At 30.9% G+C, this 25,276-nt stretch overlaps 2 protein-coding genes across 2 annotated transcripts; both read left to right on the top strand.

The window, feature by feature from the left end:
- Positions 1–5,134: 5,134 nt before the first annotated feature.
- LOC147075023 (odorant receptor 10-like) lies at positions 5,135–13,723 on the top strand. Its single transcript, XM_085943290.1, has 6 exons — positions 5,135–5,171; positions 7,384–8,179; positions 8,970–9,069; positions 11,511–11,615; positions 11,887–12,045; positions 13,670–13,723. Exons 1-6 carry the CDS (start codon positions 5,135–5,137, stop codon positions 13,721–13,723), a joined length of 1,251 nt encoding a protein of 416 aa, XP_085799416.1.
- A 4,333-nt stretch (positions 13,724–18,056) lies between these two features.
- On the top strand, positions 18,057–25,066 carry LOC147075024 (odorant receptor 10-like). The gene is made up of 6 exons (XM_085943291.1): positions 18,057–18,096; positions 21,530–22,342; positions 23,435–23,535; positions 23,872–23,976; positions 24,359–24,517; positions 25,013–25,066. The coding sequence occupies exons 1-6, from the start codon at positions 18,057–18,059 to the stop codon at positions 25,064–25,066; spliced, it is 1,272 nt and encodes a 423-aa protein (XP_085799417.1).
- The last annotated feature ends 210 nt before the right edge of the window (positions 25,067–25,276 follow it).

Here is a 25,276-nt window from a genome sequence, read left to right on the forward strand (position 1 = left end):
CTTTACTCAAAATGTATGCATGGAATTATAGATTTTCTCATCTCTTTGGATGCCATCAATTATTATTATTGTAAACACTTAAAATTTCCTACGTGAAAGTCATAAAAATACCATCGTTCTACGCTTATAAACTTAATTAGTTAACCTCTAAAACATGGATACTCTAACAAGTCTTGGCATTAATACTGTTTTATAAAAATAAAAAAAACTTAATTTTTCTATAGTGGAGACGTGATAATAATAATTATGATTCAGTTTTTTAATGTTAATATTTTTTAATTGTTGACACCGAGAGTTTGTATAATTTAATAATTCACAATAATTTATCATGATGATTTACTTTTTGTATGAACCTGAGTTTCCTGATTAAAATATTATGAATAATATAAAATATAGAATATTTTAATCGATTGAGATTGCATTTAATTGTTTAATTTTAATTCATCAATTTTTGTACAGACATACCTTTTATCTGTAGAATTGCCAAAAATGGAACTACAGACTACCATAGGACGCAATTTTGAAAATTTCATTCGAATGTCAGATTTTGTCCAGTCATGAGTCTTGATTGGGTAGTTTTCGATAGTGGCTCCCCCATCCCATTCTTCAGATAAATTTGTAGGTCTGTAAGTCATTAAGTTTTAAAAAATTAGAAGTCTACTATTTTTGGCGGGGTTTTAAAGGTATATACTATATAAATAAATTTATTGCATACAATTATGCAAGTTTGCTGTTAAAATAAATAAGGAATTATTCGCTCATATTGTAATCAAGGGAATAATACATTATGGGGTGAGCAAATATGTAATAAAAACACACGAGGCTCAAATAATATACCTCTATAATATTGAATTCAACGTGATAAATATTGACAAAAGCAAAACAAGACTGATATATGTTTGTAAACCTCACAAATAAAATAAATATTACGTAGAAAATAATACTATAATGAATGTAATCTAATGGAGTGGGTACAGAGTATTGATTTCTTGCGTAAATAATTTTAGCAATATTAAAATATTTCCCAGCGTCTTGCATTAGCCAAAGATTCCGAAGTGAATTCCTCGAAGCGAGTACCCGTCTGCACCAAAACAGCTGGCCGTAAATTAGGATTCGTTAAAGGCTTGAAACATCTTCGGCCTAAGTTTTAATTGGTAATTTATCTTGCGCGCAAACTTTCTGCGCGATGAGAGCGAGATAAGCGGGCAACGGGAGAAGCTCTACTCACGACGTGTGGAAAGGCCTTCGCCTCCCTTACTTTGGACAGATGGGCCCTTGATTCATTACCTGAATGTACCTTACAGATTTGTTGGAATGCCCCGAATGTGTCAGGAAAAGTGATGCCATTACTTGGGAAAGTTAGCCGTTTTTTCTTATCATAAAATTAGTGCACTATTACAGTGGCATTTTTACGATACGTATATTCTTGTTAAAATCGCAGGCGCTCACTGATTTCAAAGCCAAATTTACAATAATCTTTAAAAAATATATATTTTAGATTTTTAGTTACAATTTTACTTTATCAATGAAAACAATACGAGTGCTTAAAGTCAGACAACGTTATCTACAAAAAAGTGTTTATTTTTTTTTTGACATAACGTTATTTTACATTTACGGCTACATGATAGTCAAACAACGTTGTCAATTTTTTCTAATTTCTTATTAAATCGTCAGTAAAGTTTAACGCTAACTACATAAGTAACCCTTGTTTTCATATTTTTTTAAAACTATCCCTATAAATTTTAACATCATCATAAGCAAGATAAATGTACAATACACAATAAATTATAAAATATTAACATTAGGTGTTAAATAAACATTTCCCTTGTTGAGTAACAGGAATCTAAAATAACGATTTTTGGCTCTCCTGTAAAGTTGCACTTTTGTAGATAGTGTTGTTTGACGCTAAGCCCTCGAATATATCGTCACCTTACTATTAAAAAAAACCTCATAAGTCGGATATTATGAAAAAATGAAGTTTGTTTGACAAAATTTAAACAAAAAACATTTTAAATCACATCATAACTTCGGTTCTCTAGACGAGTATGATGTCAGTTTTTCGACAAGTTTTAAAAACTCGTTGGTCTCATAGTTTCAAATATTGAAATAATACCTCGTAGTTTACAACCAGTGTTAGCAGAATCGTCGATTAGAGAAATGTTTAAAATATTGTTTCTTTTACGTTTTTTCCTTCTCATTAACATTCTTCTCAAACAGACTTACAAGATTTTAATAGTAAGGTGACGATATAATAAAAATATAATTACAAGATAAAAAGAACTTTTTATATACGACGTTTTTAAATTTTCTATTGAATCATAAAAACTTGACTTGACTAGCTTAAACGATCAAAAAATTTGTACTTGATAGAAATACTGAATAATAAAATGTCATTTCATATTGATTTTCATAGTAACGCATGTATATATTATTTAATAATTTAGTTGCTAGGACCCCCTGAAAACCAATAATGGTATCGAAATAACTTTTCATACAAAACAGAATTAACCAAAAATCAATTCAATTCTACTTAAAGATGGCTAAATGTATTTTAAAAATGCATTAAAAAATGCATTCGCATCGTGTTCTGATATATTATAAAGGTTTTAAATGTCTAGCTAATCGTAAAGTTAGTTAAAAATCGATTGCAAGATTTGTACCGGACAAATAAGAATACGACCTAAAAAGAAACGTTGTAATAAAGATAGCTGATTTTGCCATTAATAATACTTACTCTGTATATTATTCCAAAATAATGAATTTTAATAATTTCAACTCTAAAACCACAAAGGAAAACTATTATTATACGATTTATTATAACATGTATTTCAAATTGGCATTTAAATTTATTCCAATTCAATTTCAAAATATGAAATATTACGAAAACTTCGCAAATGTAATAATTCAAATGAGAGTAAACTAAATTGAATACGTAGTCATTTTTCACTTTAACAAAGTGAAACTTAATTTTGACTTGATTGAATAATAAACGTTATCTCATTTCAGATTCTCCACACTTCTTGATCGTACTTCACCCTGCTGCGTTCTACAAAGCAATAAATAGGGGAACACCTGTTAACACCTCAATTCAATTAAGCTTCTGAATAAGAAACTTACACTCAACGTTTTGCTCTTTATCCAATTTTCACTGTCTACTCAATACTCTCGTCATATTAGAAAATGAAAACTTTTACAAGACGTAAACATAACATTACATTAAATTTAAAATATAATATATTAGTAGATACCTACAGATAAGATCTTCTTGCAGGATGTAGTGTAAAGATGTTCCTTTATTTAAGGATTAGAGAGGGGGGTATTGTAAAGGCTTGAATCACATGCTTATTTAGCAGCAACTTGATATTAGATACCCTCTGCGCAGAGTTAGATTTATAATTATTACCACAATAACATGAATGGTGGGTATTTTTAAAGGCCAAATAACTAATGGTGTAAGGGATGTGAAACTGTGTAGGCGATGTACACGTTGGAGAATTCGAGTACAAATTATAGAGTGTAGATTTGTTAACACTACCTATTTTAATTTGTATTAACGTTAAAATTCATCATACAAAGATAAATTGATTCAACATAAAACAAGGTTGTGTATAACATATTTATTTGTTACAACTATTGAATTGCATAGGTATTATTGTAATATACAATAAATTATTTCATATACAACTGCATTATAATTTTTTAAAGAAAAACTTTAGCGTCTAATTATTAAAATAAAATTCGATATTTCGGAAGATACCTTTATTTCCTTGAACAGTAAAATAAATAATATTTTTTTGAAAAAGCGTATTTATTATTGAGTATTTGCACACAAATTATTATTTTAAACATTATAATAGATGTCTAAATTGATATATTTGCTCATATATCGGTGGCAAATTACAGGTCATATCAAGACAGACGAGATACGGTCTTGGATGGTAAATTATGATAGTTACAACAAAGTAATCGATATTATTTTAAACAATCGGACAAATTATTTTTAAAAAATGTATAATATTTATCGAATATTATTTAAATAAAATTTTAAAACAAAATAAGATTATGTATCAAAATCAATACAATATTACCTAAATATTTTTTTATTCAACGAATAATAATTTAACGCTTTAGAAAATATGCTACTTTATTTCATTTGGCTTACTTACCAATCCGCCCTTGTAAAATCTACCCAGTAATTTCATGTACATATTTCATACATTCATTGCAACACTTTTCTTTGATTTTTCTAACGACATCATATTGTTCAAAGTGAATTTAAATGTTTTACAATATTAAATAGGAAGGCTAATTTTTCATTTTATGTTGAAACTCAAGCAGGAAACACTGTTAGTTCAGCATATTTGTGTATATAATGTGAAACTTTTTTCATAAATATAACTGCTAATGTATTATTAAATCGAATCTAAAATAGTATTTTTCTTCAAGAAAGTAAAACGTTAGGAAATTAAAAATCATACCTTTATTATTTATATTACAGCAGATTTAAATTCTCGAAATTCTAATTGATTTATTTTTTCTTATTTTCCATTTGAACTAATTTTTACGGCCTAGGTAACGTTGTTTCCACTTCTTCGGGCAGTATGTAACAGTAGGTATACTAGCGAGATCGCTCGATAATTTGCCAAAAATGTATAGTTTATAAGAATTAGTTTCTTAGATGTTTATGTTATAGGTATACCTACCTAGGTTAGACAGTTAAATGGAATGACGGTATTTAAACTTGTCAGTAAATTTATTTATTTTTTAATAATTCACCAATGGGATGCAATATTTATTCTTCTACGAGACTAGGCGATAATTTCAAGAATGTTGAATCGGAGCTGAGCTTCGATGCGCTCCGGTCCATTTCGAGCCCTGAATATATACAGTGTATACTCATCTTTGACAAATATACAACTAACACAGAATATTCATTTACATATTATTTTTAAATAAATTATTAATTTAAAATTCATAAAAACGTTATTTTCTAAATAATACTGTCAAAAATAATAACTCACTGTTTCAATTAAATTTTAATTCAATTCGTTTGTCTTTTGCATATTATTTACATAGAGTTTATTCACAATAAATAAATATTTACATTTCAGATACGATAATCATTTCCTTTACAATGATTTCAACATTTTTCAAGAAAAAGTCATCTCTAGGTAAGTGAAAAACAGAAATTGCGAGTCGTCCTTTCCTTTATATTTTAAAATACAACAATCACCCATATCCATAAAAGGTTCGGTAGTATAATGTTTGCCTGCCATGTGGATATCCCGTGTTCAATTCGCGGCAGATGAAACTTTTTTGCATTGTACGAGGGTGGGTCAATAAGTCCTTAGAAAAGCCGACAGGTGGCGCGACTAGTACTGTAAGCGGTTTGTTTTCATGCAGCGGCACTACCGATTCAGAATGCTGCGAAGTTTCAATCAGATTGGTCGGGTTGTTGTGTGTTTCTCGTACATTTAAAAAAAAAATTTGCTTGTGGAAAATGGAAAAATGGAAAATGGAGAAAATTGAGTTTAGAGCTGTTATTAAACATTTTAATATAAAAGGGTTAACAGCAAAGGAAATAAAAAATGAGTTGGATTTAGTTCACGGCATATCTGCTCCTTCACTTGCAACTATTTATAACTGGTTAAATGAATTTAAACGTGGTCGTACATCAACAAAGGATGAACCACGCTCAGGACGTCCTGTAGAGGTGACTACACCAGAAATGATCAATAAAATCCACGATATGGTGTTAAGTGACCGAAGATTAAAGTTGAGTGAGATAATTGAGGTTACAGGGATCTCAAAAGGTAGCGTCATTTCTATTTTACATGAAAAATTGGGCATGAAAAATATTTCTGCAAGATGGGTGCCGCGTTTGCTCACAGTCGACAATAAACGCAATAGGGTGGTGGCCTCTAAAGCCCTGTTGTCGCTCATGCAACGCAATCCGGATGAATTTTTTCGTCGCTTTCTGACTGTAGATGAAACATGGATACATCACTATACTCCCGAGACGAAAGAACAGTCAAAGCAGTGGATTGCGAAGGCAAACCATGTCCAAAGAAGGCGAAAACCGTAAAATCAGCTGGTAAGGTTATGGCTACTGTATTTTGGGATGCACGTGAAATTATTTTCGTTGACTATTTGGAAAAAGGAAAAACAATAACAGGGGATTATTATGCATCTTTATTGGACCAGCTAAAAAACAAAATTGAAGAAAAACGGCCTCATTTAAACAGGAAAAAAATCCTCTTTCATCAGGACAATGCCCGTGTTCACACATGTTTACGATCAATGGCTAAAATTGAAGAATTGAAGTTCGAATTGGTCGACCACCCACCGTATTCGCCAGATTTAGCCCCCAGTGACTTTTTCCTTTTCCCAAACTTAAAAAAATGGCTAAGTGGACAACGTTTTTTTTCAAATGAAGAAGTCATCGATCGGACAAATGCTTATTTTGAGGACCCTCCGAAAACTTATTTTTCTGACGGTTTAAAAAAAATTGAGAAACGTCTAACCAAGTGTATTGAGCTCCAAGGAGATTATGTTGAGAAATAAAAAAAAAATACAAAAATAAAAACTGTTTTAATGCTTTTTTCTAAGGAATTATTGACCCACCCTCGTATTATTAGTATTTCTTAAATTAATTAAATAAAAAGTAATTTATATTAATTGTTTTTAATTATTAATATCTATTTTAATTCATCAAGACCTGCTTAGATTAAACAATTGACGATAAAAAATATAAATTATATTGAATAATGTTTACTGCTGTCAATGAAAATGTCTTGCTAATGTAGAAATATTATTTCTACAATAAATTATCAATTATTGAAGTCATCAAAATGGCCAGAACGTTTTTTAAAACGTACGAATAATTCTTTTTCAAGTTTTGCAAAATGTTCCTCATTATTTTAAGCAACTACCACGATATAAAATATGCACGTATAATTTAATTGATATCTGTTTTAGAGCGTAATACAAATGGGGGGCTTAGAAACAAAAATTTAAAACGACAAAGTTCACAATAATTAAATTCTCTCTTAATGGATTTTTATTGATAAAAATGTAGTAGGTAAATGCTGAGTACCTCTGCTACATAGAAGTAGGTAGATTAGAATGTGTATATGTAGTTCAATTGCTCTCAGACATATACATATTCCAATGTACCTCCGTGTAACGGAGGTACATTGGAATATGCATTTTTATAATGTAGGTATGTGTTTTTTTGTATAAATAACCGTAAAGATATAATAGATTTTATTCATTATGATTTCTTCGCCAAAAGACCTGATAGTTAAAACAAAATAAAACAACTTAATATATGGGTCAAATATTTTTTTATAATAATTATTACGTTTTCATATTTTATTCTAGAAAAACGAAAAAACGCCGATGTCCTTCAACTGCTTCCGTTCCATGAAATGTATACTCATGTTAGTTTTGGAATGCTAATGGGGGGAATCTATCCACGATATTCTTATTTGTGTTTCTGGAAATTTTACTCATTTTTCATATTTTTTTACATAAGTACAGTATTTATCCTATTAATTAACTGCGTTTACCTTGATTACAAAATACAAGATTTAACCGACATCATACGACAAATGGTAATTATTATACCAGTAAAGGTTGTACTATTCAAAATAATTCTTGGCAATTACTACAACGACATCATCAGTAGTCTTATTGAAGAAATAAACGAAGACTACGAGGAAGCAAAAAAACTACCCAAAAACTTCTTCAAAATCATTGAAAATGGAGCAAAACAAGGAAAATTCATCGAAAAACTCTGGACAGTCTTGGCAACAATTGTACCTTTCGCTTTTCCGATACAAGCATTTGGTTTAATGGTATACAAAAATTTAGCAGTAAACAGTGTCCAGAAATACATGGTACATGAATTCAAATTGCCAGTATTCGAAGAAATAAAATATGATTTTCCTCTTTACGAATTCTTGGTTATTGTTAGTATCGGAATAGCTTTTCTCTGCTTAATGGTATTTCTTGGATGGGATGGATTTAGCATAATACTTATTACACACTGTACAGCTCAATTATTAATACTTCAGCTGAAATTTGAAGAACTTTTTGACAATATGAATGATTTTGATGAAGTTTTAGTACAGCAGCGTTTGATTAATATTATTGAACATCATAAGAAGATTTTCAGGTATGAATTTATTTTTGTTTGTTTTATAAAAAAAATATATTCACTCTAAAATGACACATATTCCAAAATAACCAAAATCGATTTCTATTTCCCCTTAATTACCTAGTGATTGATACTTGTGTTATGTTTCCATTACTTCCCTGTATAATATTTCCCCAATGACAATAAACTGTGTTTTGTTTAATTCATCGACACCTTAAATATCTAATTATGTACCATTATTAAGAATATTCGATCGGTGTGATTTCGACTATTACAATGTACCTACCCGATATTATATTATTGATCAACCCAAATAATTTATCCACTCTATCTGTGTTACTACACACATATAAATCATTGTACGTGAACTAAGAATCAATAATATAACCTACTTACTATTTCATATTTACTCCATTATGATTCTAATTTCATTCAACTCGGACCATTAAACTTGTTCAACTTAACTCAACTCTACTTTCCGAGTTGTTTCACTGCGGATCGAACTCTCCTGGGTTATTTTCCTTTTATTTATTACATGTAACTGTACTGTGAGACCATGACGAATAAACATCATGAAAATTAACATCCATCGAGTCTTATTACTGACATACGCCTTCTACCGGACCACGTGAAGGATCGGGGCCCATTGGTGAAGATTTCCGTTGCCGAAAACATAGTGCTTGTCATGATTATAGTAAAATTTGATTGTTGAATTCATTAATTAAGAGGTTTATTTCTTTATATAATTCAACCAGGATTTTTGTAGTATCTATAGTTTTATTAAAATATTCATTTGAATTTCTTTCAGATTTTTTGAACGCATGCAAACACTTTTGTCACTGTTTTTTTGTCATATAATGATTTTAACATCAATGCAGCTGTGCGTCACAGGATTTCAAATGATTGAGGTAATTATAAATAAAATATATTATGTTTTCAGTGTGTGTTAAATCTGTCAAGAAACGTCTTCGTAAAGTAACCCAGATCCACATAGAGTTTTATAGCCAATTAAAAAAGGTAGAGTTGAATCTCATGAAATAACGAACTATTTACGTATCCTGGCAGAGTCCGATGTCGATAGGCAAGGAAGTTTACCAGTGCTTTTTTATTATATTTATATATATTTTTATATACCTCTGGATACGCTTTAATAATATTGTTTGTAGTATGGGATAAAACGTTAGGTTGATGGACGTTATGTAAATGATCTTCTACAATATCACGGGGTTCAGACAAAACCGGCCGAACCAAAACCGCCCGGACATTGTCGCCAAAACAATTTAGAAATGAGACAATTTTTATTTTCATATAATATTATATTTTAGATACATAAATAAAAGAAAACATATAAAATAGGAAAATATATAAAAATAAAGATATAAAAAAAATATAAAATCTAATATATAAAAATCAATATTTGTTTGTTTGTTTGTTTGTTCGTATTTTATGCACTGCCATACCGTTCAACCGATTGCGATAAAACTTTGTAAACTTATTGCTTGCACTTGCGCGAGGATTATAGGCTATATCTTATATATAAAAATTAATGTCTGTCTGTTTATCTGTCCCGTATGCGCTCCTATACCATTCATCCGATTGCGATAAAACTTTGGTGAGTTGTTGTGTGCACACCCGCGAAGGTTTATAAATTAGTACAACTATCGTTTTCTTCTTCTTCTATTCGTATGCGTTCTTATACCATTCATCCGATTGCAATGAAACTTTGGTGAGTTGTCATGCGCACGCCCGCGAAGATTTCTGAATTAGTATTATATAAAATAGAAAGTTTGTTTGTTCCATCCAATTTTGAATTTTTTACTTCATATTAATACTATTAATAACGTTTGCATATTTTGAATTCGATTTTAATTTAGTGTTCTTCTGTTTGACCTTTACTCCTATTAGAATTACTTTCATATTGACATATTGTATTACACAGATATTTTAATATTAAAAAGATAATTACTTATTATTTTTTAAATATCTAAGATAAATGTATCCACGAAGCGACCCTGTGCGAAGACGGGTACTTCAGCTTGTATTATATAAAATATAATATAATCTAATATATAAAAATCAATATTTGTTTGTTTGTTTGTTCGTATTTTATGCGCTGCCATACCGTTCATCCGATTGCGATAAAACTTTGTCAACTTATTGCTTGCACTTGCGCAAAGAGTATAAGCTATTTTTATATATAAAAATGAATGTCTGTCTGCCTGTCTGTCCCGCATGCGTTCCTATATAATTCGTCCGATTGCGATGAAATTTTGGTAAGTGGTTGTATGCACACTTGGGAAGGTTTATAAATTAGAAAAACCGTCTTTTTCTTCTTCTTCTTCATTATATCTTCTTTTATTCGTATGGTTCCTATACCATTCGTCCGATTACAATGAAATTTTGATCAAGTGTTGTGGTCACGCCCGCAAAGGTTTCTGAATTGGTACAACTATTTTCTTCATCTTTTTCTATTCTTCTATTTGTATGCGTTCTTATACCATTCATCCCATTGCGATGAAATTTTGATCAGTTTTGTGCGCATGCCCGCGAAGGTTTCTGAATTAGAAAAACCATCTTATTCTTCTTATAATGAAGATTATATATTCTTTTATTCGTATGGTTCCTATACCATTCATCTGATTACGATGAAACCTTCAGTAACACCCGCAAAGGTTTCTGAATTAGTACAACCACTTCTTTTTCTTCTTCATTCTATCTTCATTTATTCATATAGTTTCTATACCATTCATCCGATTACTCCGATCACTTATTATTATTTTTTAAATATCTAAGATAAGTGTACCCACGAAGTGACCCTGTGCGAAGGTGGGTACTTCAGCTTGTAAAAAATAAAAATTATAAATACTACCATACAAAGGCATTAACTTTTGCAGTTTTTCGTTTAATTAGATATATTTCCACTTAGATGCAATTGGTCTTCTGAAACCTAACCTGCTTTAAGTTATTACTCTACTAACAGCTGCAACTGATTAAATCTCAAATTATACTGATTATCGTAAGTAGGTATGTAAATTTATATTGATACACAATTCGAAAGATCAAAAAAGTGCTTGTTTTATATATTTTTGAATTTTTTTCCGGCGGTTTCGTCTGGGCGGCTTTGTCCGGACGGTATTGACGAGCACTGGTACGAGCGGATTTGGTTTTTCGGCAATGTTTGGGCGGTTTTTTCGGGGTGCCGCAAAATCACACGTGGTCATGCTACGATAATGAGAGCAACCTGGAAAAAATAAAGAGAAATACTAAGATTATGGGATGTAAGGGTATTGAACAATTTATAATTTAATAAATTTTTCATGTTACTAAATAAAAAAAAATATTGTTTTAGGCACTTGAGAGCAAGGAAATAAAAATTGAATTTATTATTTTTACATTTGGGACAATCATCCAAGTATATTTACCCTGCAAATATGGAACAATTTTAAGTGAAGCAGTAAGAATCTTACATTTTATATATTTTATATTACGAGGTAAAGGAGGCCTTCATCTACCAGTATATGATAACAAAAATGATATTAATAAATAATCCCCGTGCTGTTTTTTAGGCATGCCTATCACGAGCTATCTTTCATTTTCCAATCGGCCACACTCGGTCTCTCTGTCTCCTACAAAAATAAATTTTGCGTAGTTTATAATACTTTTGTAAGTAGTTTTTTCTATGAAAAAAAAAATTAAATTATTTAATATATTTATTTTATGTATAGAGTGAAGATGTAGCCAATGCAGCATATTTCAGTGGGTGGGAGTCTGTCCCATGTAAGAAAATTCGGATGACTTTGGCTTTTATCATGATGCGTGCACAAACTCCTATACTTTTGAGAGCCTTCGGAATGGTACCAATAAATATTAGCTCGTTTTCATCGGTGAGTGTCATTTTGAAAATTAAAAATAGATATAATAATATCATCAGTGGCGAGAGGGTAGACGTACGATGTTATGTTTCGACATAAATGGTGAACATTAAACTTTGCCAGTCTCACTTATTCGTTTTTATTGAACTAATAATGTAATTTGTAGATAATGCTGGTTAATTTATAAAATTCAATTAAACCTTGCCTAAGCTAAATCATAATAATTTAGGTATGCTATGGGCCATCCGAAAAAATAGTACACACTTTCTCAGCCATACTACTAAATATGACATAATTACTAAAAATGCATATTTATTACAGATGGCATCAGTTAGGTTTGTAAAATTCATTATGCCCTGCCTAACTAAACTATAATCGTTAAAAAATATTCTTATATCTATAACATAACTTAATTCATGTGTGGTCCAATGGTTTAAAATTAACTCTTATTAGTATTATTATAAATTTAATGATAGTTAAGGGTAATTGAAATTTAATTTCCGTTATTATAGATTTATAATTAAACTCAAAAATCAAATAACAGCTAGGTACTTCTATGAATTTTGAACAATTTTATTGTCAAAAATGTAAATAATATTAACTCAAATTTAATGTAGATTCCTTTTTCAATTTCAATTTAATAAATTTTAACAATTTTTTTTTCCATATCATTGCGATATAACGATAGAAAAATCTTATTAAAAGAAAATACGATTTTCCTAAAAATTATGTTTCACAAAATGTATTTGAACTCAATTTAAATAATTACAAGATAAAAAGAACTTTCATATACCACGTTTTTTAATTTTCTGTTGATTCATATAAACTTGACAATTCTATGTAATAATAAATACTCTTTTGTGTACTTGATAAAAATACTGAATAAATATAGAATACTAAAATTACATTTCATATTGATTTCCATAGTAACGCACGTATATATTAATAATTTAGTTGCTAGGACCCCTTAGCAAACAATAATAGTGTTTTACTTTTTACGAATTTTTTCCGAAATAATTTCCATACAAAACAGAATTACCTGAAAATGAATTCAATTCTGCTTAAAGATGGCTACAAGTATTAAAAGAATGCATTGTCACCGTGTTCTGATATATTCTAAAAGTTTAAAATGTCTAGCTAGACGGGAAGTTAGTTAAAAATCGATTGCAAGATTTGTATTGGACAAACAAGAATACGAGCTAATAAAATCGTGGTGACATATGACATTTTACGAAAACTTCGCCAATACAATAATTTAAACGAAAGTTAACTAAGTTGATTAAGTAGTCATTTTTATTATTTAAATGAATCAGAATTTACGTTGTAAAACTACATTTTAATGGTTTTGAAACGAAGTGCTTTGTTAATTCTACAATAAATATTAAGTTATTAATACTTACAGCAGTTACGCGCTATAAACAATACTTCAGATTGACACTAAGATATCAGTTATCTTATCATTGTTCTGAAGATGAATTTATAGCCCGAAAGAGGTGTGAATATAAATTAATACATCAATTATTGTAGAATTTAAAAAAAAAACTTTATTTTAAAGCCATTAGATAGTCATTTTTCACCTTAGTAAAGCGAACCCTAATTTTGACTTGATTGAATAATAAACATTACCTCATTTCAGATTCTCCACACTTCTTGGTCATACTTCACCCTGCTGCGTTCTACAAATCAATAAATAGGGGAACACCTGTTAACACCTCAATTCAATTAAGCTTCTGAATAAGAAACTTACCCTCTACGTTTCACTCTCTTTCTAATTCTCACTGTCTACTACTTGATGCTCCGCTATGTTAGGAAATGGGAACATTTAGCACATGTAGAAATAGCATTGCAATTGCTTAAAACAAAATATTATTTATCTAGAAGTTTATAAGTGCTTGACCACATGCCCAACGTAGGTCAAAATGGAGATTGTATGATATTTTCTAAGTATTAGCCTGAACATTCCTGTGGACCCTTAATGATATTATATTATGTATATCACTTGTCGTGTAACTTTTATTAAATAATAAAGTTGTATATTATAAGACAATGTTCATAGTTTTTTAGTTATATAGCGGTCAACAACCTCTAGCTGTGTCTGGGTAATTACGACAACGCAAGAATCAGCAAGTCATTCTAATATCGCACAATCGCCGCATCTATCGGTGTGACATACTTAGATGAGGGTCGACGACCTTGGAGTTTGTCATCGAAACGCCTCAAAGTTGCAACTATGCGGTGATCAGCATATTTCCCAATTGTGAACAACATCAACAATGACATTAGCAATTTGCCGAATATTGATTGATGTAAATAGCGAGTCATAGTTGATAGTCCGTTCAGTAATTTTAGTCTTTTCAATAAAAACAGTCTTATCAGTATACCAGTACCCTCTAATCATAACTTTGCCGCTGTCATTCTACTATTGTATTTATTTATTCGTCAGTAAATAAACTTTCTCTTCGATTCATTCGAGCCACTCTAACCAGACTTTTGTCTCTACACCTTCACCCCTAAAGTTACAATAATTGTTACAATATTATTATAGAATTGGCCATGTCAGGAAATTTCAATGTTTGTTTAATTATTTCTTGTTATATCGAAAATAAATGGCCGTATAGTATAAAGATCAAAGCCTTATTTAAGAAAAACGATTAAAAATATGATAAATAAAATAAATAAAAAGCACCAGAATACAAGGGTTAGATGGATGAAAATAGGTATATAAATAAATTAGAACTACAATTATTTCGTATATATTTATATAAAATTCTGGTAGGTGCTTGTAAGTATCTTGTCATAAATACCTATAAAATATTAATTATAATAATATCCTTATTATCAGACATTTTATATCAATCAATATCAAATTAATGGTCTTATTGAATAAAATATAATAAAATTGGAACATTACTGAATGCAATAGCTCCACGAACAATAATTTAGCATTATATTTTTTATCTCAGTGATTTATTTATTTATTTAAAAAAGACACACTGAACAACAACAATTTATGAATTCAAGACGTTCACAATATGACATTTAGAATCAACTTATCAACTTAGTAGAGAGAAAAAACAAAGCGAAAACTAACTTAATAGCAAAGGAAATAAAATTAAAAAAAAACAATAATTAAAAAAAATACAAATTAAACAATAAAATAGAATTATAAAACAAAATACAAAATGCATTATTAAAATTTCTACCCATCTTGGTAGTGCATTGATCAGCCGCACAGCCTTCGTTATTGGTTCCTGGTGAGCCTGGCATGAGGAAATAGCTTTCACCCAACATAAGACATGGCTGCTGTGACCACGCATTTAATAATTAACGAGACCATAAAAATAAAATTTTTCCAGAATATTAGGATTGGAAACTATACCACGTGAGAGCAGGAAAAAATGCTTTAAGACCTAGCATAAGTGACCTACGAGTTTCAAGAGAAAGAAAGGCGAGCATGTTTTGAAGAAAATTAGTCGGAAAATGCTCGGTTGAGAAACTGTCAAAGGGAAAATATTTATATGCATTAAATTAAAGATGTCGAAGAAATTTCTTCTGAACACGCTCTTAAACGAGCTTATAGGAAACCTCATAAGTGATCCAGATAATGGGACGACATTTTAAAATACTCCGTACTAACGACACATAGAGTGTATGTAAAACATTTGTATTCTTTAATGGCTTGGCACGTCTCATGAGGAATCCTAGAAGCTTGCTCGCAGACAATGCCGTAAAAGTGTGTGTGCGAAATGATAAACGTGAGTCAAATAATATGCCAAGATCTTTAATTTCTGATTGACACTGCAGTAATCTATTTGACATATTATAGTTGAATATAATTCGATATCTTGATTTCGAAAAGCAAATACACACATATGTCAGTATTAATTTATAATTATGATTATTTTGTAATATTATGTGACAATCTAATTCGATGCAATTTGTCGCATATAATTTTAAATCGACTACAAAAACTAAAAACTGGATTATATTTATAACATTGACAATTTCAATAATGAATATAAGGAACATAATTGGGCCAAGATTTGATCCTTAGGGAACACCTGAATAAGTTTTAAAGACGTTAAATTCACGCCCGCATACTGCACATATTGACAGCAATGCGAAAAGTAGGATTTGAAAAAGTTGATAAAATTTATAGATCCATCTACTGCACATCATTTTTTAATGATACACGGCTATCTCATTCCGTAAGACATCTCACGGGGAACTTTACTATGAAAAATTTAATACATACAATTATTTACATTCAACCGAATTTTACAACTTTTTTATTAGCTCGTATTCTTATTTGTCCGGTACAAATCTTGCAATCGACTTTTAACTAACTTTCCTATACATTTGAAACATTTGGAATATATCAGAACACGATGCCAATGCATGTTTTAATACTTTTAGCCATCTTTAAGTAGAATTTAATTCATTTTCAGTTAATTCTGTTTTGTATGAAAAGTTATTTCGATACCATTATTGGTTGCTAGGGAGTTTAGCAACTAAATTATTAATATATACGTGCGTTACTATGGAAATCAATATGAAATGACATTTCATTATTCAGTATTTCTATCAAGTACAATCTTTTTTGATCGTTTAAGCTAGTCAAGTCAAGTTTATAATTATTCAACAGAAAATATAAAAACGTTGTATGTAAAAAGTTATTTTTATCTTGTAATTATTTCACATTAGTATTATTAACACTACTACAGCCGTATCAATGTATATAAGCTCAGCAGTTTCTGTGGTTTTGTCCATTATTACAGTATAAGCTCAGAAATAGTTGATCGGTCACAGTAAAACTTATAGCAATCATTCTCAGAAATAGAGGATAGTTGATAGTTATAATATGCACTATTTATACTATGTTAATGTCGTGGTTTGTGTGGTCCACACCAGCTAGCATTGGATATACCCCCAACCCTGTGCTTGGTTATATTATGTGCTCCTCAGTTCCGCCTGTCTTTATCATCTACCGTACCATTATTAAAGATATTGTAGGTATCTCTTAGCAGGAATAACTCTGTCCTAGGTATAATAATAGTATTAAACCGAAGATTGGTCATGAAGTCGATTATAAATGCTTTATCCACATTTTTTTTTTATTTGTCTACCAACTTTCAACACAGTTTTCTAATAATTTAAGTTTTGAGTTATTTTATTTTGTCATTAACTTTTTTTATAATTGAGAGATTTCGAAAAGAAAATGTCACTTTCCATTTTCGTGAAATGTTTAAAAAAAAACAATAAGAATTTCATTTCATTCACTGTCCAACATTGAAGTTAAATTCCCTCCACCAAACCCGCCCCGTACCACCCTCGGTCTTAATCGAGAGTATCACGGGACCCGTCAATTCGTGATGTAAAGCATCTAAGAATTGGCCTGGGAGTGTCCTGGGAGAAAGTGCCCAAGACTTAGGTTGCTACGCTCAAAGTGAGCTCTGACTTACTAGAGTTTACTCTAATGCAAAGTGCCAGGGAGAGAAAAAGCACATGAAAATTACTAAAAAGAAAGTGAAGCTACTTGTTTATTAAATCAAAGATCGAAGCTAATCATACAGGCAGCAATATTTATGTGAAGAGATCGTCACGCCCGTAGTAAGACGCCGCAATTTTTTTGATAGCAAGATAATTGGCCTTAGTAGCAACCAGGTCGGACGGGCCGATGGGTCCAACAGCTGGTTGGACCGACCTGAGCATTTCCTCCCGTTCGGAGCACATACTCAGACACTCCCATAGGATGTGGTTGGCATCCTGTATTTCCCCTCCGCATGCACATGTCGGACGGCTTGCAAGTCCAAGCTCGAAGAGCTTGCCAGCGAATCCACCATGACCAGTCACAAATTGACTGGTGTAATGGTCTGGAGTCAGATATTTGGTTATCTCCATTCGCCACTGTATGTCTGGAAAAAACGTATATGTTTGCCGGCCGTTCGTCGATTCGTCCCACTTTCGCTGCCAGGTCTTAATGGCCGCATCGAGCGACATAAGTCTAATTCTGCGCTTCAATAATGCTACTCCTTCGCCAGCTAGGCGAGGAGGAGGGACGAGGTGAAAATCACCAACGTTGGCCTCCTCGCCCTTGAGGAGCAATATTGAAGCGCCGCTGGCCTGAATGTGCAGGTCAAGTGGGAGAATGCCGGCCAGGACCGGGAGCGCGTCAGTTGAGGTAGTATGGTAGGCCTTGGTAATGGACAGATTAATTAATTTGCATTTGAAAAGCAATTAGCAAAAACACAGTTTTGTGCGGCCCGTAAGCATTGGGTTAAAATAGAGATTCTAAGTTTGACACTTTTGGGAATGCGCGGGCACCAAACACTGGCGGCATAAGCCGCGATTCCCATAAAAATGGCGCCGTAGGCGATCTTGAGCGACTGTCCGACAATAAGAAATCGACGATAACAAGAAGTCGCTGTGGTTGCATATAGAAGAATTCTCAGTGATGCACTTGTCATGTTTAAATAATTTATCGGCTCTCCTTTTAGAGACAACTCTATTTCTTCTTTGCAGTAAACCAAAATTTTTCTAATAATAATTCTTTCACTTCTTATCGTTTCAGACATAAAGACTATAAAAGACTATAAAAAAAACTTTAATTGACGTAAATTGATAGATTTGTACACTACGGGAGCATAAAATGAAATGATAAATTTGGGGGTTTTCCTCATTTGAAAACGGAAGTGCGATTAGCTGTACAGGAGGGGATTGTTAGTTCACAGTTTTGTGAATCACACGTGGATAATATTTAATATTTTAATATTATATTTTTTAGATAAATAATAATATTTTATAATACTTTTTTCTCAAAAATTCTACTTACTTAGTTATAATATTATAAAACTGCCATTTTTATTTCCAAACTTCTCAATCTCTTACTATACTTGCAAAAGAAAAATATTCCGTTTGGAGTCATAAACATGTCAGCGTTGGCATTTTTTTGTCATTATTTCGAAGTTGTGGTTGATGTAGGTAATTTATATAAAATTTTATTTAGGTGTGCTCCCAATATTGAAGCTCGATTTGAAATAAATAAAAAGGAATTCAAGCTTTATACATTTATATTTTTATTAAATAAATATTAAAACTATGAATTAGTAAAAAATCTCGTCGATAAAACATAGAAAACTTAATAAACTACGTTTTAATGGTAAATATGAACATAAAATAACATGTAATAACAAGATGGGATCCTTTAACGAATTCACATTTTATTACATATTTTTTTGTTTGTTTATCTTTGACTTCAAATAAAAAATATTTTTCTTTTTAATGTTTTCGGATACACCCGATCCTCTTTTTACACGGGGGATACGTTCCAAAGACTACAGTGAAAAATAAAACTGTGTAAAAAAAGATAAGGTGCCCATATAAAAATGGTAGATAGGTTCCATTACTTAAAATCAACTCAAAATACGAAATTCTTGAACTCAAAAATAAATCAAATTTATTTATTATTTTACATAAAAATATTTATACACCCATAGGTTTATCCATAGTTTTAATAGGTTTAAATTAAATTAAGCATTGAGAAATATATGCATTCAGTGTTGCTACTTGACAATTAACGTGCCCGTTTACTGCTGTTTTCACTGACGAAAAATCACTCTCATCGCTGGAAATATTTTATCTCGTATCGAACCCGAAGTGACTGACTAGTGGCATCATGTATGTCTGGGCGGCATCCGGTGACAACATAATATGTATGCATCGGTAGCGTGCTGTTTATTGCAATACCATTTTTTGATAAATATGGACATACATACGTATTTTTATTCTTTTTACTTTTTTTAAACCGTGTTAAAGCAAAAAAATCAGTGTAAATAAAAAATAATAAAAAATAATCGGTACTTTTTTAAATCGTGTTATTTCGAAACCGTGCAAAAAAAAGCCGTGCAAAAAGAGGATCGGGTGTACATATTTATTATTGTGTACAGTTTAAATTGTGAATTATTATAAAAAAAAAATCTGAAATTGTAAGCTTTGTATTTTCCGCTAGGTGCTTCTGGTAGGTAGAGGTATCGTCTTAAGTTGTTGATGCAAAAATAATTATGTTGATGAGCCTTGTCACGTAAGTGCACATGTATTGGGATATAAGTATGATTTTACAATATGGCAACGGTTTCTATTATTTTATTTTTGCTTAGCTTACTTATCAAATCACCCTCTTAAAGTATTTTGTATTAAATCTAATCGAAGTCTACCCGGCATTCTCATGTACATATTTAATACGTGCATTGCGACACTCTTTTTTGAGTTTTTAACCATATTCAATACAAAGTGGATTTTATATTATGCTGTATAATGCAAATTATTTATTTTATGCCTAAAAGTCAAGAAGAAAACACTGTATTGGTTTTAACCGTACATGTACAAGCAAAAACAATAACATAGTGCAATTAAATAAGAATAAGATATCGAAAAGTTATTAACTGATTAATAAACAGTTAATTAAAATACAAATGTTAATATTTTAACTATATTTATTTATACTACATTTATATTATTATTATGTTTAATTTTAAATCATTACAATATTTTTTTTATTTGCATTAGTGTTTGTATTAAAACATATATTGGATTTCACCAAATCTTTATCTGATTGCAAAAATACTATAATGATATCCTTTAAAAATATTTTTACATGTTTCAAGAAGAAGTCTCCTTCGGGTAAGTGAATTAGATATACTATTAAAATAATTTTATTCCATAAAACATTCTATAATAATTCAGTTCTTAAAGTGTATAAAGTAAAACGTGGAAAAAATTATATTAAAAATTTTAAAAGTTTTATGCATAAAGAAAGCATGCACTTTTGCAAAATTTTGACATACCACGTATACCTGTATAAATAGTATAATAATATAATATAAATAAATATGTAAGCTTTCTCATTGTATTGGTATCTCATAACGTATTTAACATTTTTTACACTAGGCCATGAATCGAAAAAAATATATCGTTACATATTTAAAAAAAAAAATCACATAGTGGTATTTATAGTGATAATGAAAAATTTGTAAATAACGTGTTAATTTTGTTTATGCGTTTAATGCTCTAGTATAGGGGTGACGAACTTGCAGCCTTATATGTTCTCAAGTGCGGCCGTTTGACTGCATTTAAATTTTACAAAACAATGCTTTTATTTTTATATACTTTTTATTAATTAGGTATTAAAAAAACCGATCGCCAATAGTTACTCAATTTGGCAAGCGCTCCAGAGGGTATTAAGAGCCATTTATCAGTTAAAATTTGACGCAATTAAGTATGTTACCTATAACATAGTGGTATATGTGAATGGCCGCGAAACCCGGGATATGCTGGTTCAATTCCAGCTGGGTGTCATATTTTTTTCAAAAAATGGTTTTTTCTATTAGTAATATTATATTTTCTCAGAAGTATTTTCAAAATAATGTATGTTCAACTTGATATAGTTTAAGAAAGAAACTGGTGAACATATTTAATGGTTATCCTTATTTTATTCTAGAAACACGAGAATCATCAGAAGTCCTAAAACTGTTACCATTTCATGAAATGTTTACTCATATTAGTTTTGGAATGCTAATCGGGGGATTTTATCCACGCTATTCTTATAATCTTTTATGGATATTTTACTCAATTTTTATATTTATTTATCTGAGTACAGTATTATTTATGTTAATTAATTGCATTTACCTCGATTTCAAAATACGAGATATTGCCGACATTACTCGACAGATGACAATTGTCATACCGTTAAACGCTGTACTATTCAAAATATTTCTCGGTAATTACTACTGCGATAATATCAAAAGTCTTATTGAAGAAATAAATGAAGACTATGAGAAAGCAAAAAAACTGCCGGAAGACTTCTTGAAAATCATTGAAAACGGAGCGAGAGAAGGAAAATTGACCGAGAAAATCTGGATCATTACCTCAACGCTCGTATCTTTCGCTTTTCCAACACAAGCGTTTGTATTAACGGTATATAAAAATTTAAGTATAAACAGTGTCCAGAAATACATGGTCCACGAATTCAAACTGCCAGTGTTCGAAGAAATGAAATACGATTTTCCTCTTTACGAATTTTTGGTTATTATTAGTGTCGGAGTAGCTTTTCTCTGCTTAATAGTATTTATTGGATGGGATGGATTTAGCATAATACTAATCACACACTGTACAGCTCAATTATTGGTACTTCAGTTGAAATTTAAAAAACTTTTTGAAAATATAAATGATTTTGATGAAGTTTTAATACAGCGCCGCTTAAATAATATCGTGGAACATCATAAAAAAATTTTCAGGTATGAACATTTTATAAGTTATGTTGATTGTAAAAAAGAGATATTCACTCCGAAATGAAAATTATTAACTATCACAACGTGCCAGTCGAGTTTTAATTTATATTCATAGTTCTTCAATTTTTTTAATTGTAGAAAAATAACCAATTCTGACTGTGTAAAATTATTTGCAATAAAGTAGTTTTTCTCTCATTTTTATAATATAATTATTGAACTACAGTGAAACCCCGATCTACCGTTCTCGCATAAATTGTTTTCCCGCACGAATCGCTCATTTTTGAAGTCCCGCCAAACACGTCATAAGAACAATGTTAAATAATCCCGCATTAACCGTTTCCCGATTTATCGTTTTCCTCGATCTATCGTCTAAATATCCCGGTCCCGTCACAAATATTTTCCCGATTGACCGTTTTTGTTGATGATTTATCATTTCGCTTTCGTAGAATTGTTTATGATTACAGACGTAATAGAAGGAACGGCTCTCGACAATATGTCTGAGATGAATTCCACAGTTTTTTGGACATATTGTCAGGCGCGGACCGGACAACCTGGAGAGACTGGTGGTTTTGAGTGGCCTCCAGGGAAGCCGAAGCAGAAGAAGAGCGCCTGCGCGCTGGAGCGACCAAGTGAAAGACCTGACTGGCGGCACCATCAATTCTACCCTGAGAGAAACGAAAGATCGAGAAGGATGGAAAGTCTTGGCTGCTCATAGGATGGCGAAATTCAAATGTGGTTAAGATCCTCAGCCATGAGTGTACGACCAAGAAGAATTACAGACCTTTCAGTTGCGTCGCTTTGTTTGAACAGGTCGGTCGGCGCTCAGGCTTGCCTCGCATCTTGTATCACTATTTTTTATGTCACAACTAAAATGCCCTCCATGAAGAAAACTAGAACTCTAGCTGAGAAACTGAAAATAATTCAAGACGTCGAAAAAATCTAGGAGAGAAAGGAGTTTTTTTATTTTATTTTTATACATCTCGCATTTATCGTTTTTTTCTATGGTCCCTTGAAAATCGTAGAATCGGGGTTTAACTGTACATAAATGCGAGTAGGTACAATTAATGCTTTTTATTATGACTATTTTAAATTAAAATGCCTATTTGGATTTTTAGATTTTTTTGAACGCATGCAAACACTTTTGTCAATGTTTTATTTTTACATAATGGTTTTAAAATCGGTGCAGCTGTGCGTTACCGGATTTCAAATGATGGAGGTAAATTATGAATATTTTGATGTTTACCATTTTATTTAAATTACTTTATTAAACTTAAAATTAAGAATAAATTAGTAACTAGGTAATACCTAAATTTATAATTTCAAGTCTGACAAGTCAGAACTCAAAGAGCTTGGCGGCTAATCCACCATGACCAGTCAAAAATTGACTGGTGACGTGGCAATTGAAAATATTCCAATTTTTATCGTTATTAATGACAGTGGGTTGTCTAGAGAAATCATCGTTAATGGTCTTTATGTTATTACTTTACGTATTGAAATAAGTTCAATTGTCAATCAACTAAAACGTTCAAACCTATTTTATATTTAATTTCAGGCACTAGAAAGCAAGGAAATCAAAATTGAATTTATTATATTTACATTAGGGACGATCGTCCAAGTATATTTACCCTGCAAGTACGAAACAATTTTAAGCGATGCGGTAAGAATCGTATAGGTACTCAATTCAAATATTTTGTATTTACATTCAATGTGACAATGTTTCTGAAATGTACATTTATAAAATAAATGTGAAAAACTGTTCACTATTGGTTTTATTTTCGCCTGTAATGTTCACCACTTTGGCGCATCTGCATCTATATTATACTAATATTTATAGTCAGCGTTCACAATTTCTGAAAACATTCATTTGTTACTTATTTTCTGGGACTTGTCACATCTTCTATTGGCTATCAAACTGCCGGCTAAATGCTCATGCTTAACCACAAGATTACCAACGCAAACTGGTTTGTATCGGGAATCCCATGTGTATGGACGGGAAACTGTGGTTATATATTAAATATGTATAGAATTACTAATTTCAGAGTGTAAATATAGCCGATGCAGCTTACTGCAGTGGGTGGGAGTCGAACCCATGTAAGAAAATTCGGATGACTTTGGCCTTCATCATTATGCGTGCACAAACTCCTATACTCTTGACAGCTATTGGAATGGTACCAATAAATATCAACTCATTTTCATCTGTAAGTATTAAAAAAGTCATTAAGCATTTAGTTTCTAGCCCACGATAGCCGAGCTACATAAGAATCGGCTTACCTATAGTTTTGTGCATCCCATGATCGAACTCTGGATCTTTCAAATGAAAAAAAAAATGTTTTTCAATTTGTATTAGAAGTCAGGGAGAGGATTTAATAAATTAAGCAAATGGGTAACATACATTTCTCATAAAAAAAAACAAAAATCTGTTAATACAACCTCCACAACGTGGAAGCCCATATGATCCTCTCAGGATCAAACATGTTGAAGGTTAGGTTTTTTTTATATAAAACTCACTAACTCTAACTATTTTTGGGGTTTTTCTTTGTTATAAACGTATTTCTGAGTTTAATCAATATTTTAAAACATTTTTATATCTTGTGTATATTCAGTATTGTATAAACAATAACATTTTATTTTTCACTTTATCAGAGCAAAATTTTGACTTACGTAAATAAATAATAAACGTTATGTAATTTCAGATACTGAACACTTCTTGGTCGTACTTCACACTGCTGCGTTCTTCAAAGCAATAAATAGGGAAACACTTATAATTATTAACACATCAATTCAATTAAGATTATAAAACCTACCCTCTACATATCGTTCTCTTTTCAAATCGCATTGTCAAGTTAATGGCTAGCTTTGTTAATTATACTTACATGTGAAAACACCATCGCATTAGATTTATATAATATATTAATCGTTTTAATGGTTTTGAAATGAAGATATTTTTTGTAAAATTC

This window comes from Rhyacophila brunnea, unplaced genomic scaffold (genome assembly GCF_057557595.1).
Source record: "Rhyacophila brunnea isolate RB1 unplaced genomic scaffold, BYU_Rbru_1.0 scaffold_15, whole genome shotgun sequence".
Taxonomy (NCBI): Eukaryota; Metazoa; Arthropoda; class Insecta; order Trichoptera; family Rhyacophilidae; genus Rhyacophila; species Rhyacophila brunnea.

Bases quoted from the DNA above. Each gene is read 5' to 3' on its own strand.
- LOC147075023 (XM_085943290.1), top strand. From the start codon at position 5,135: ATGATTTCAACATTTTTCAAGAAAAAGTCATCTCTAG. The intron at 5,172-7,383 runs GTAAGTGAAAAA...ATTTTATTCTAG, and splicing joins CAAGAAAAAGTCATCTCTAG to AAAAACGAAAAAACGCCGAT. The intron at 8,180-8,969 runs GTATGAATTTAT...AATTTCTTTCAG, and splicing joins CATCATAAGAAGATTTTCAG to ATTTTTTGAACGCATGCAAA.
- LOC147075024 (XM_085943291.1), top strand. From the start codon at position 18,057: ATGCTACTCCTTCGCCAGCTAGGCGAGGAGGAGGGACGAG. The intron at 23,536-23,871 runs GTAAATTATGAA...ATTTAATTTCAG, and splicing joins CCGGATTTCAAATGATGGAG to GCACTAGAAAGCAAGGAAAT. The intron at 23,977-24,358 runs GTAAGAATCGTA...TACTAATTTCAG, and splicing joins AAACAATTTTAAGCGATGCG to AGTGTAAATATAGCCGATGC.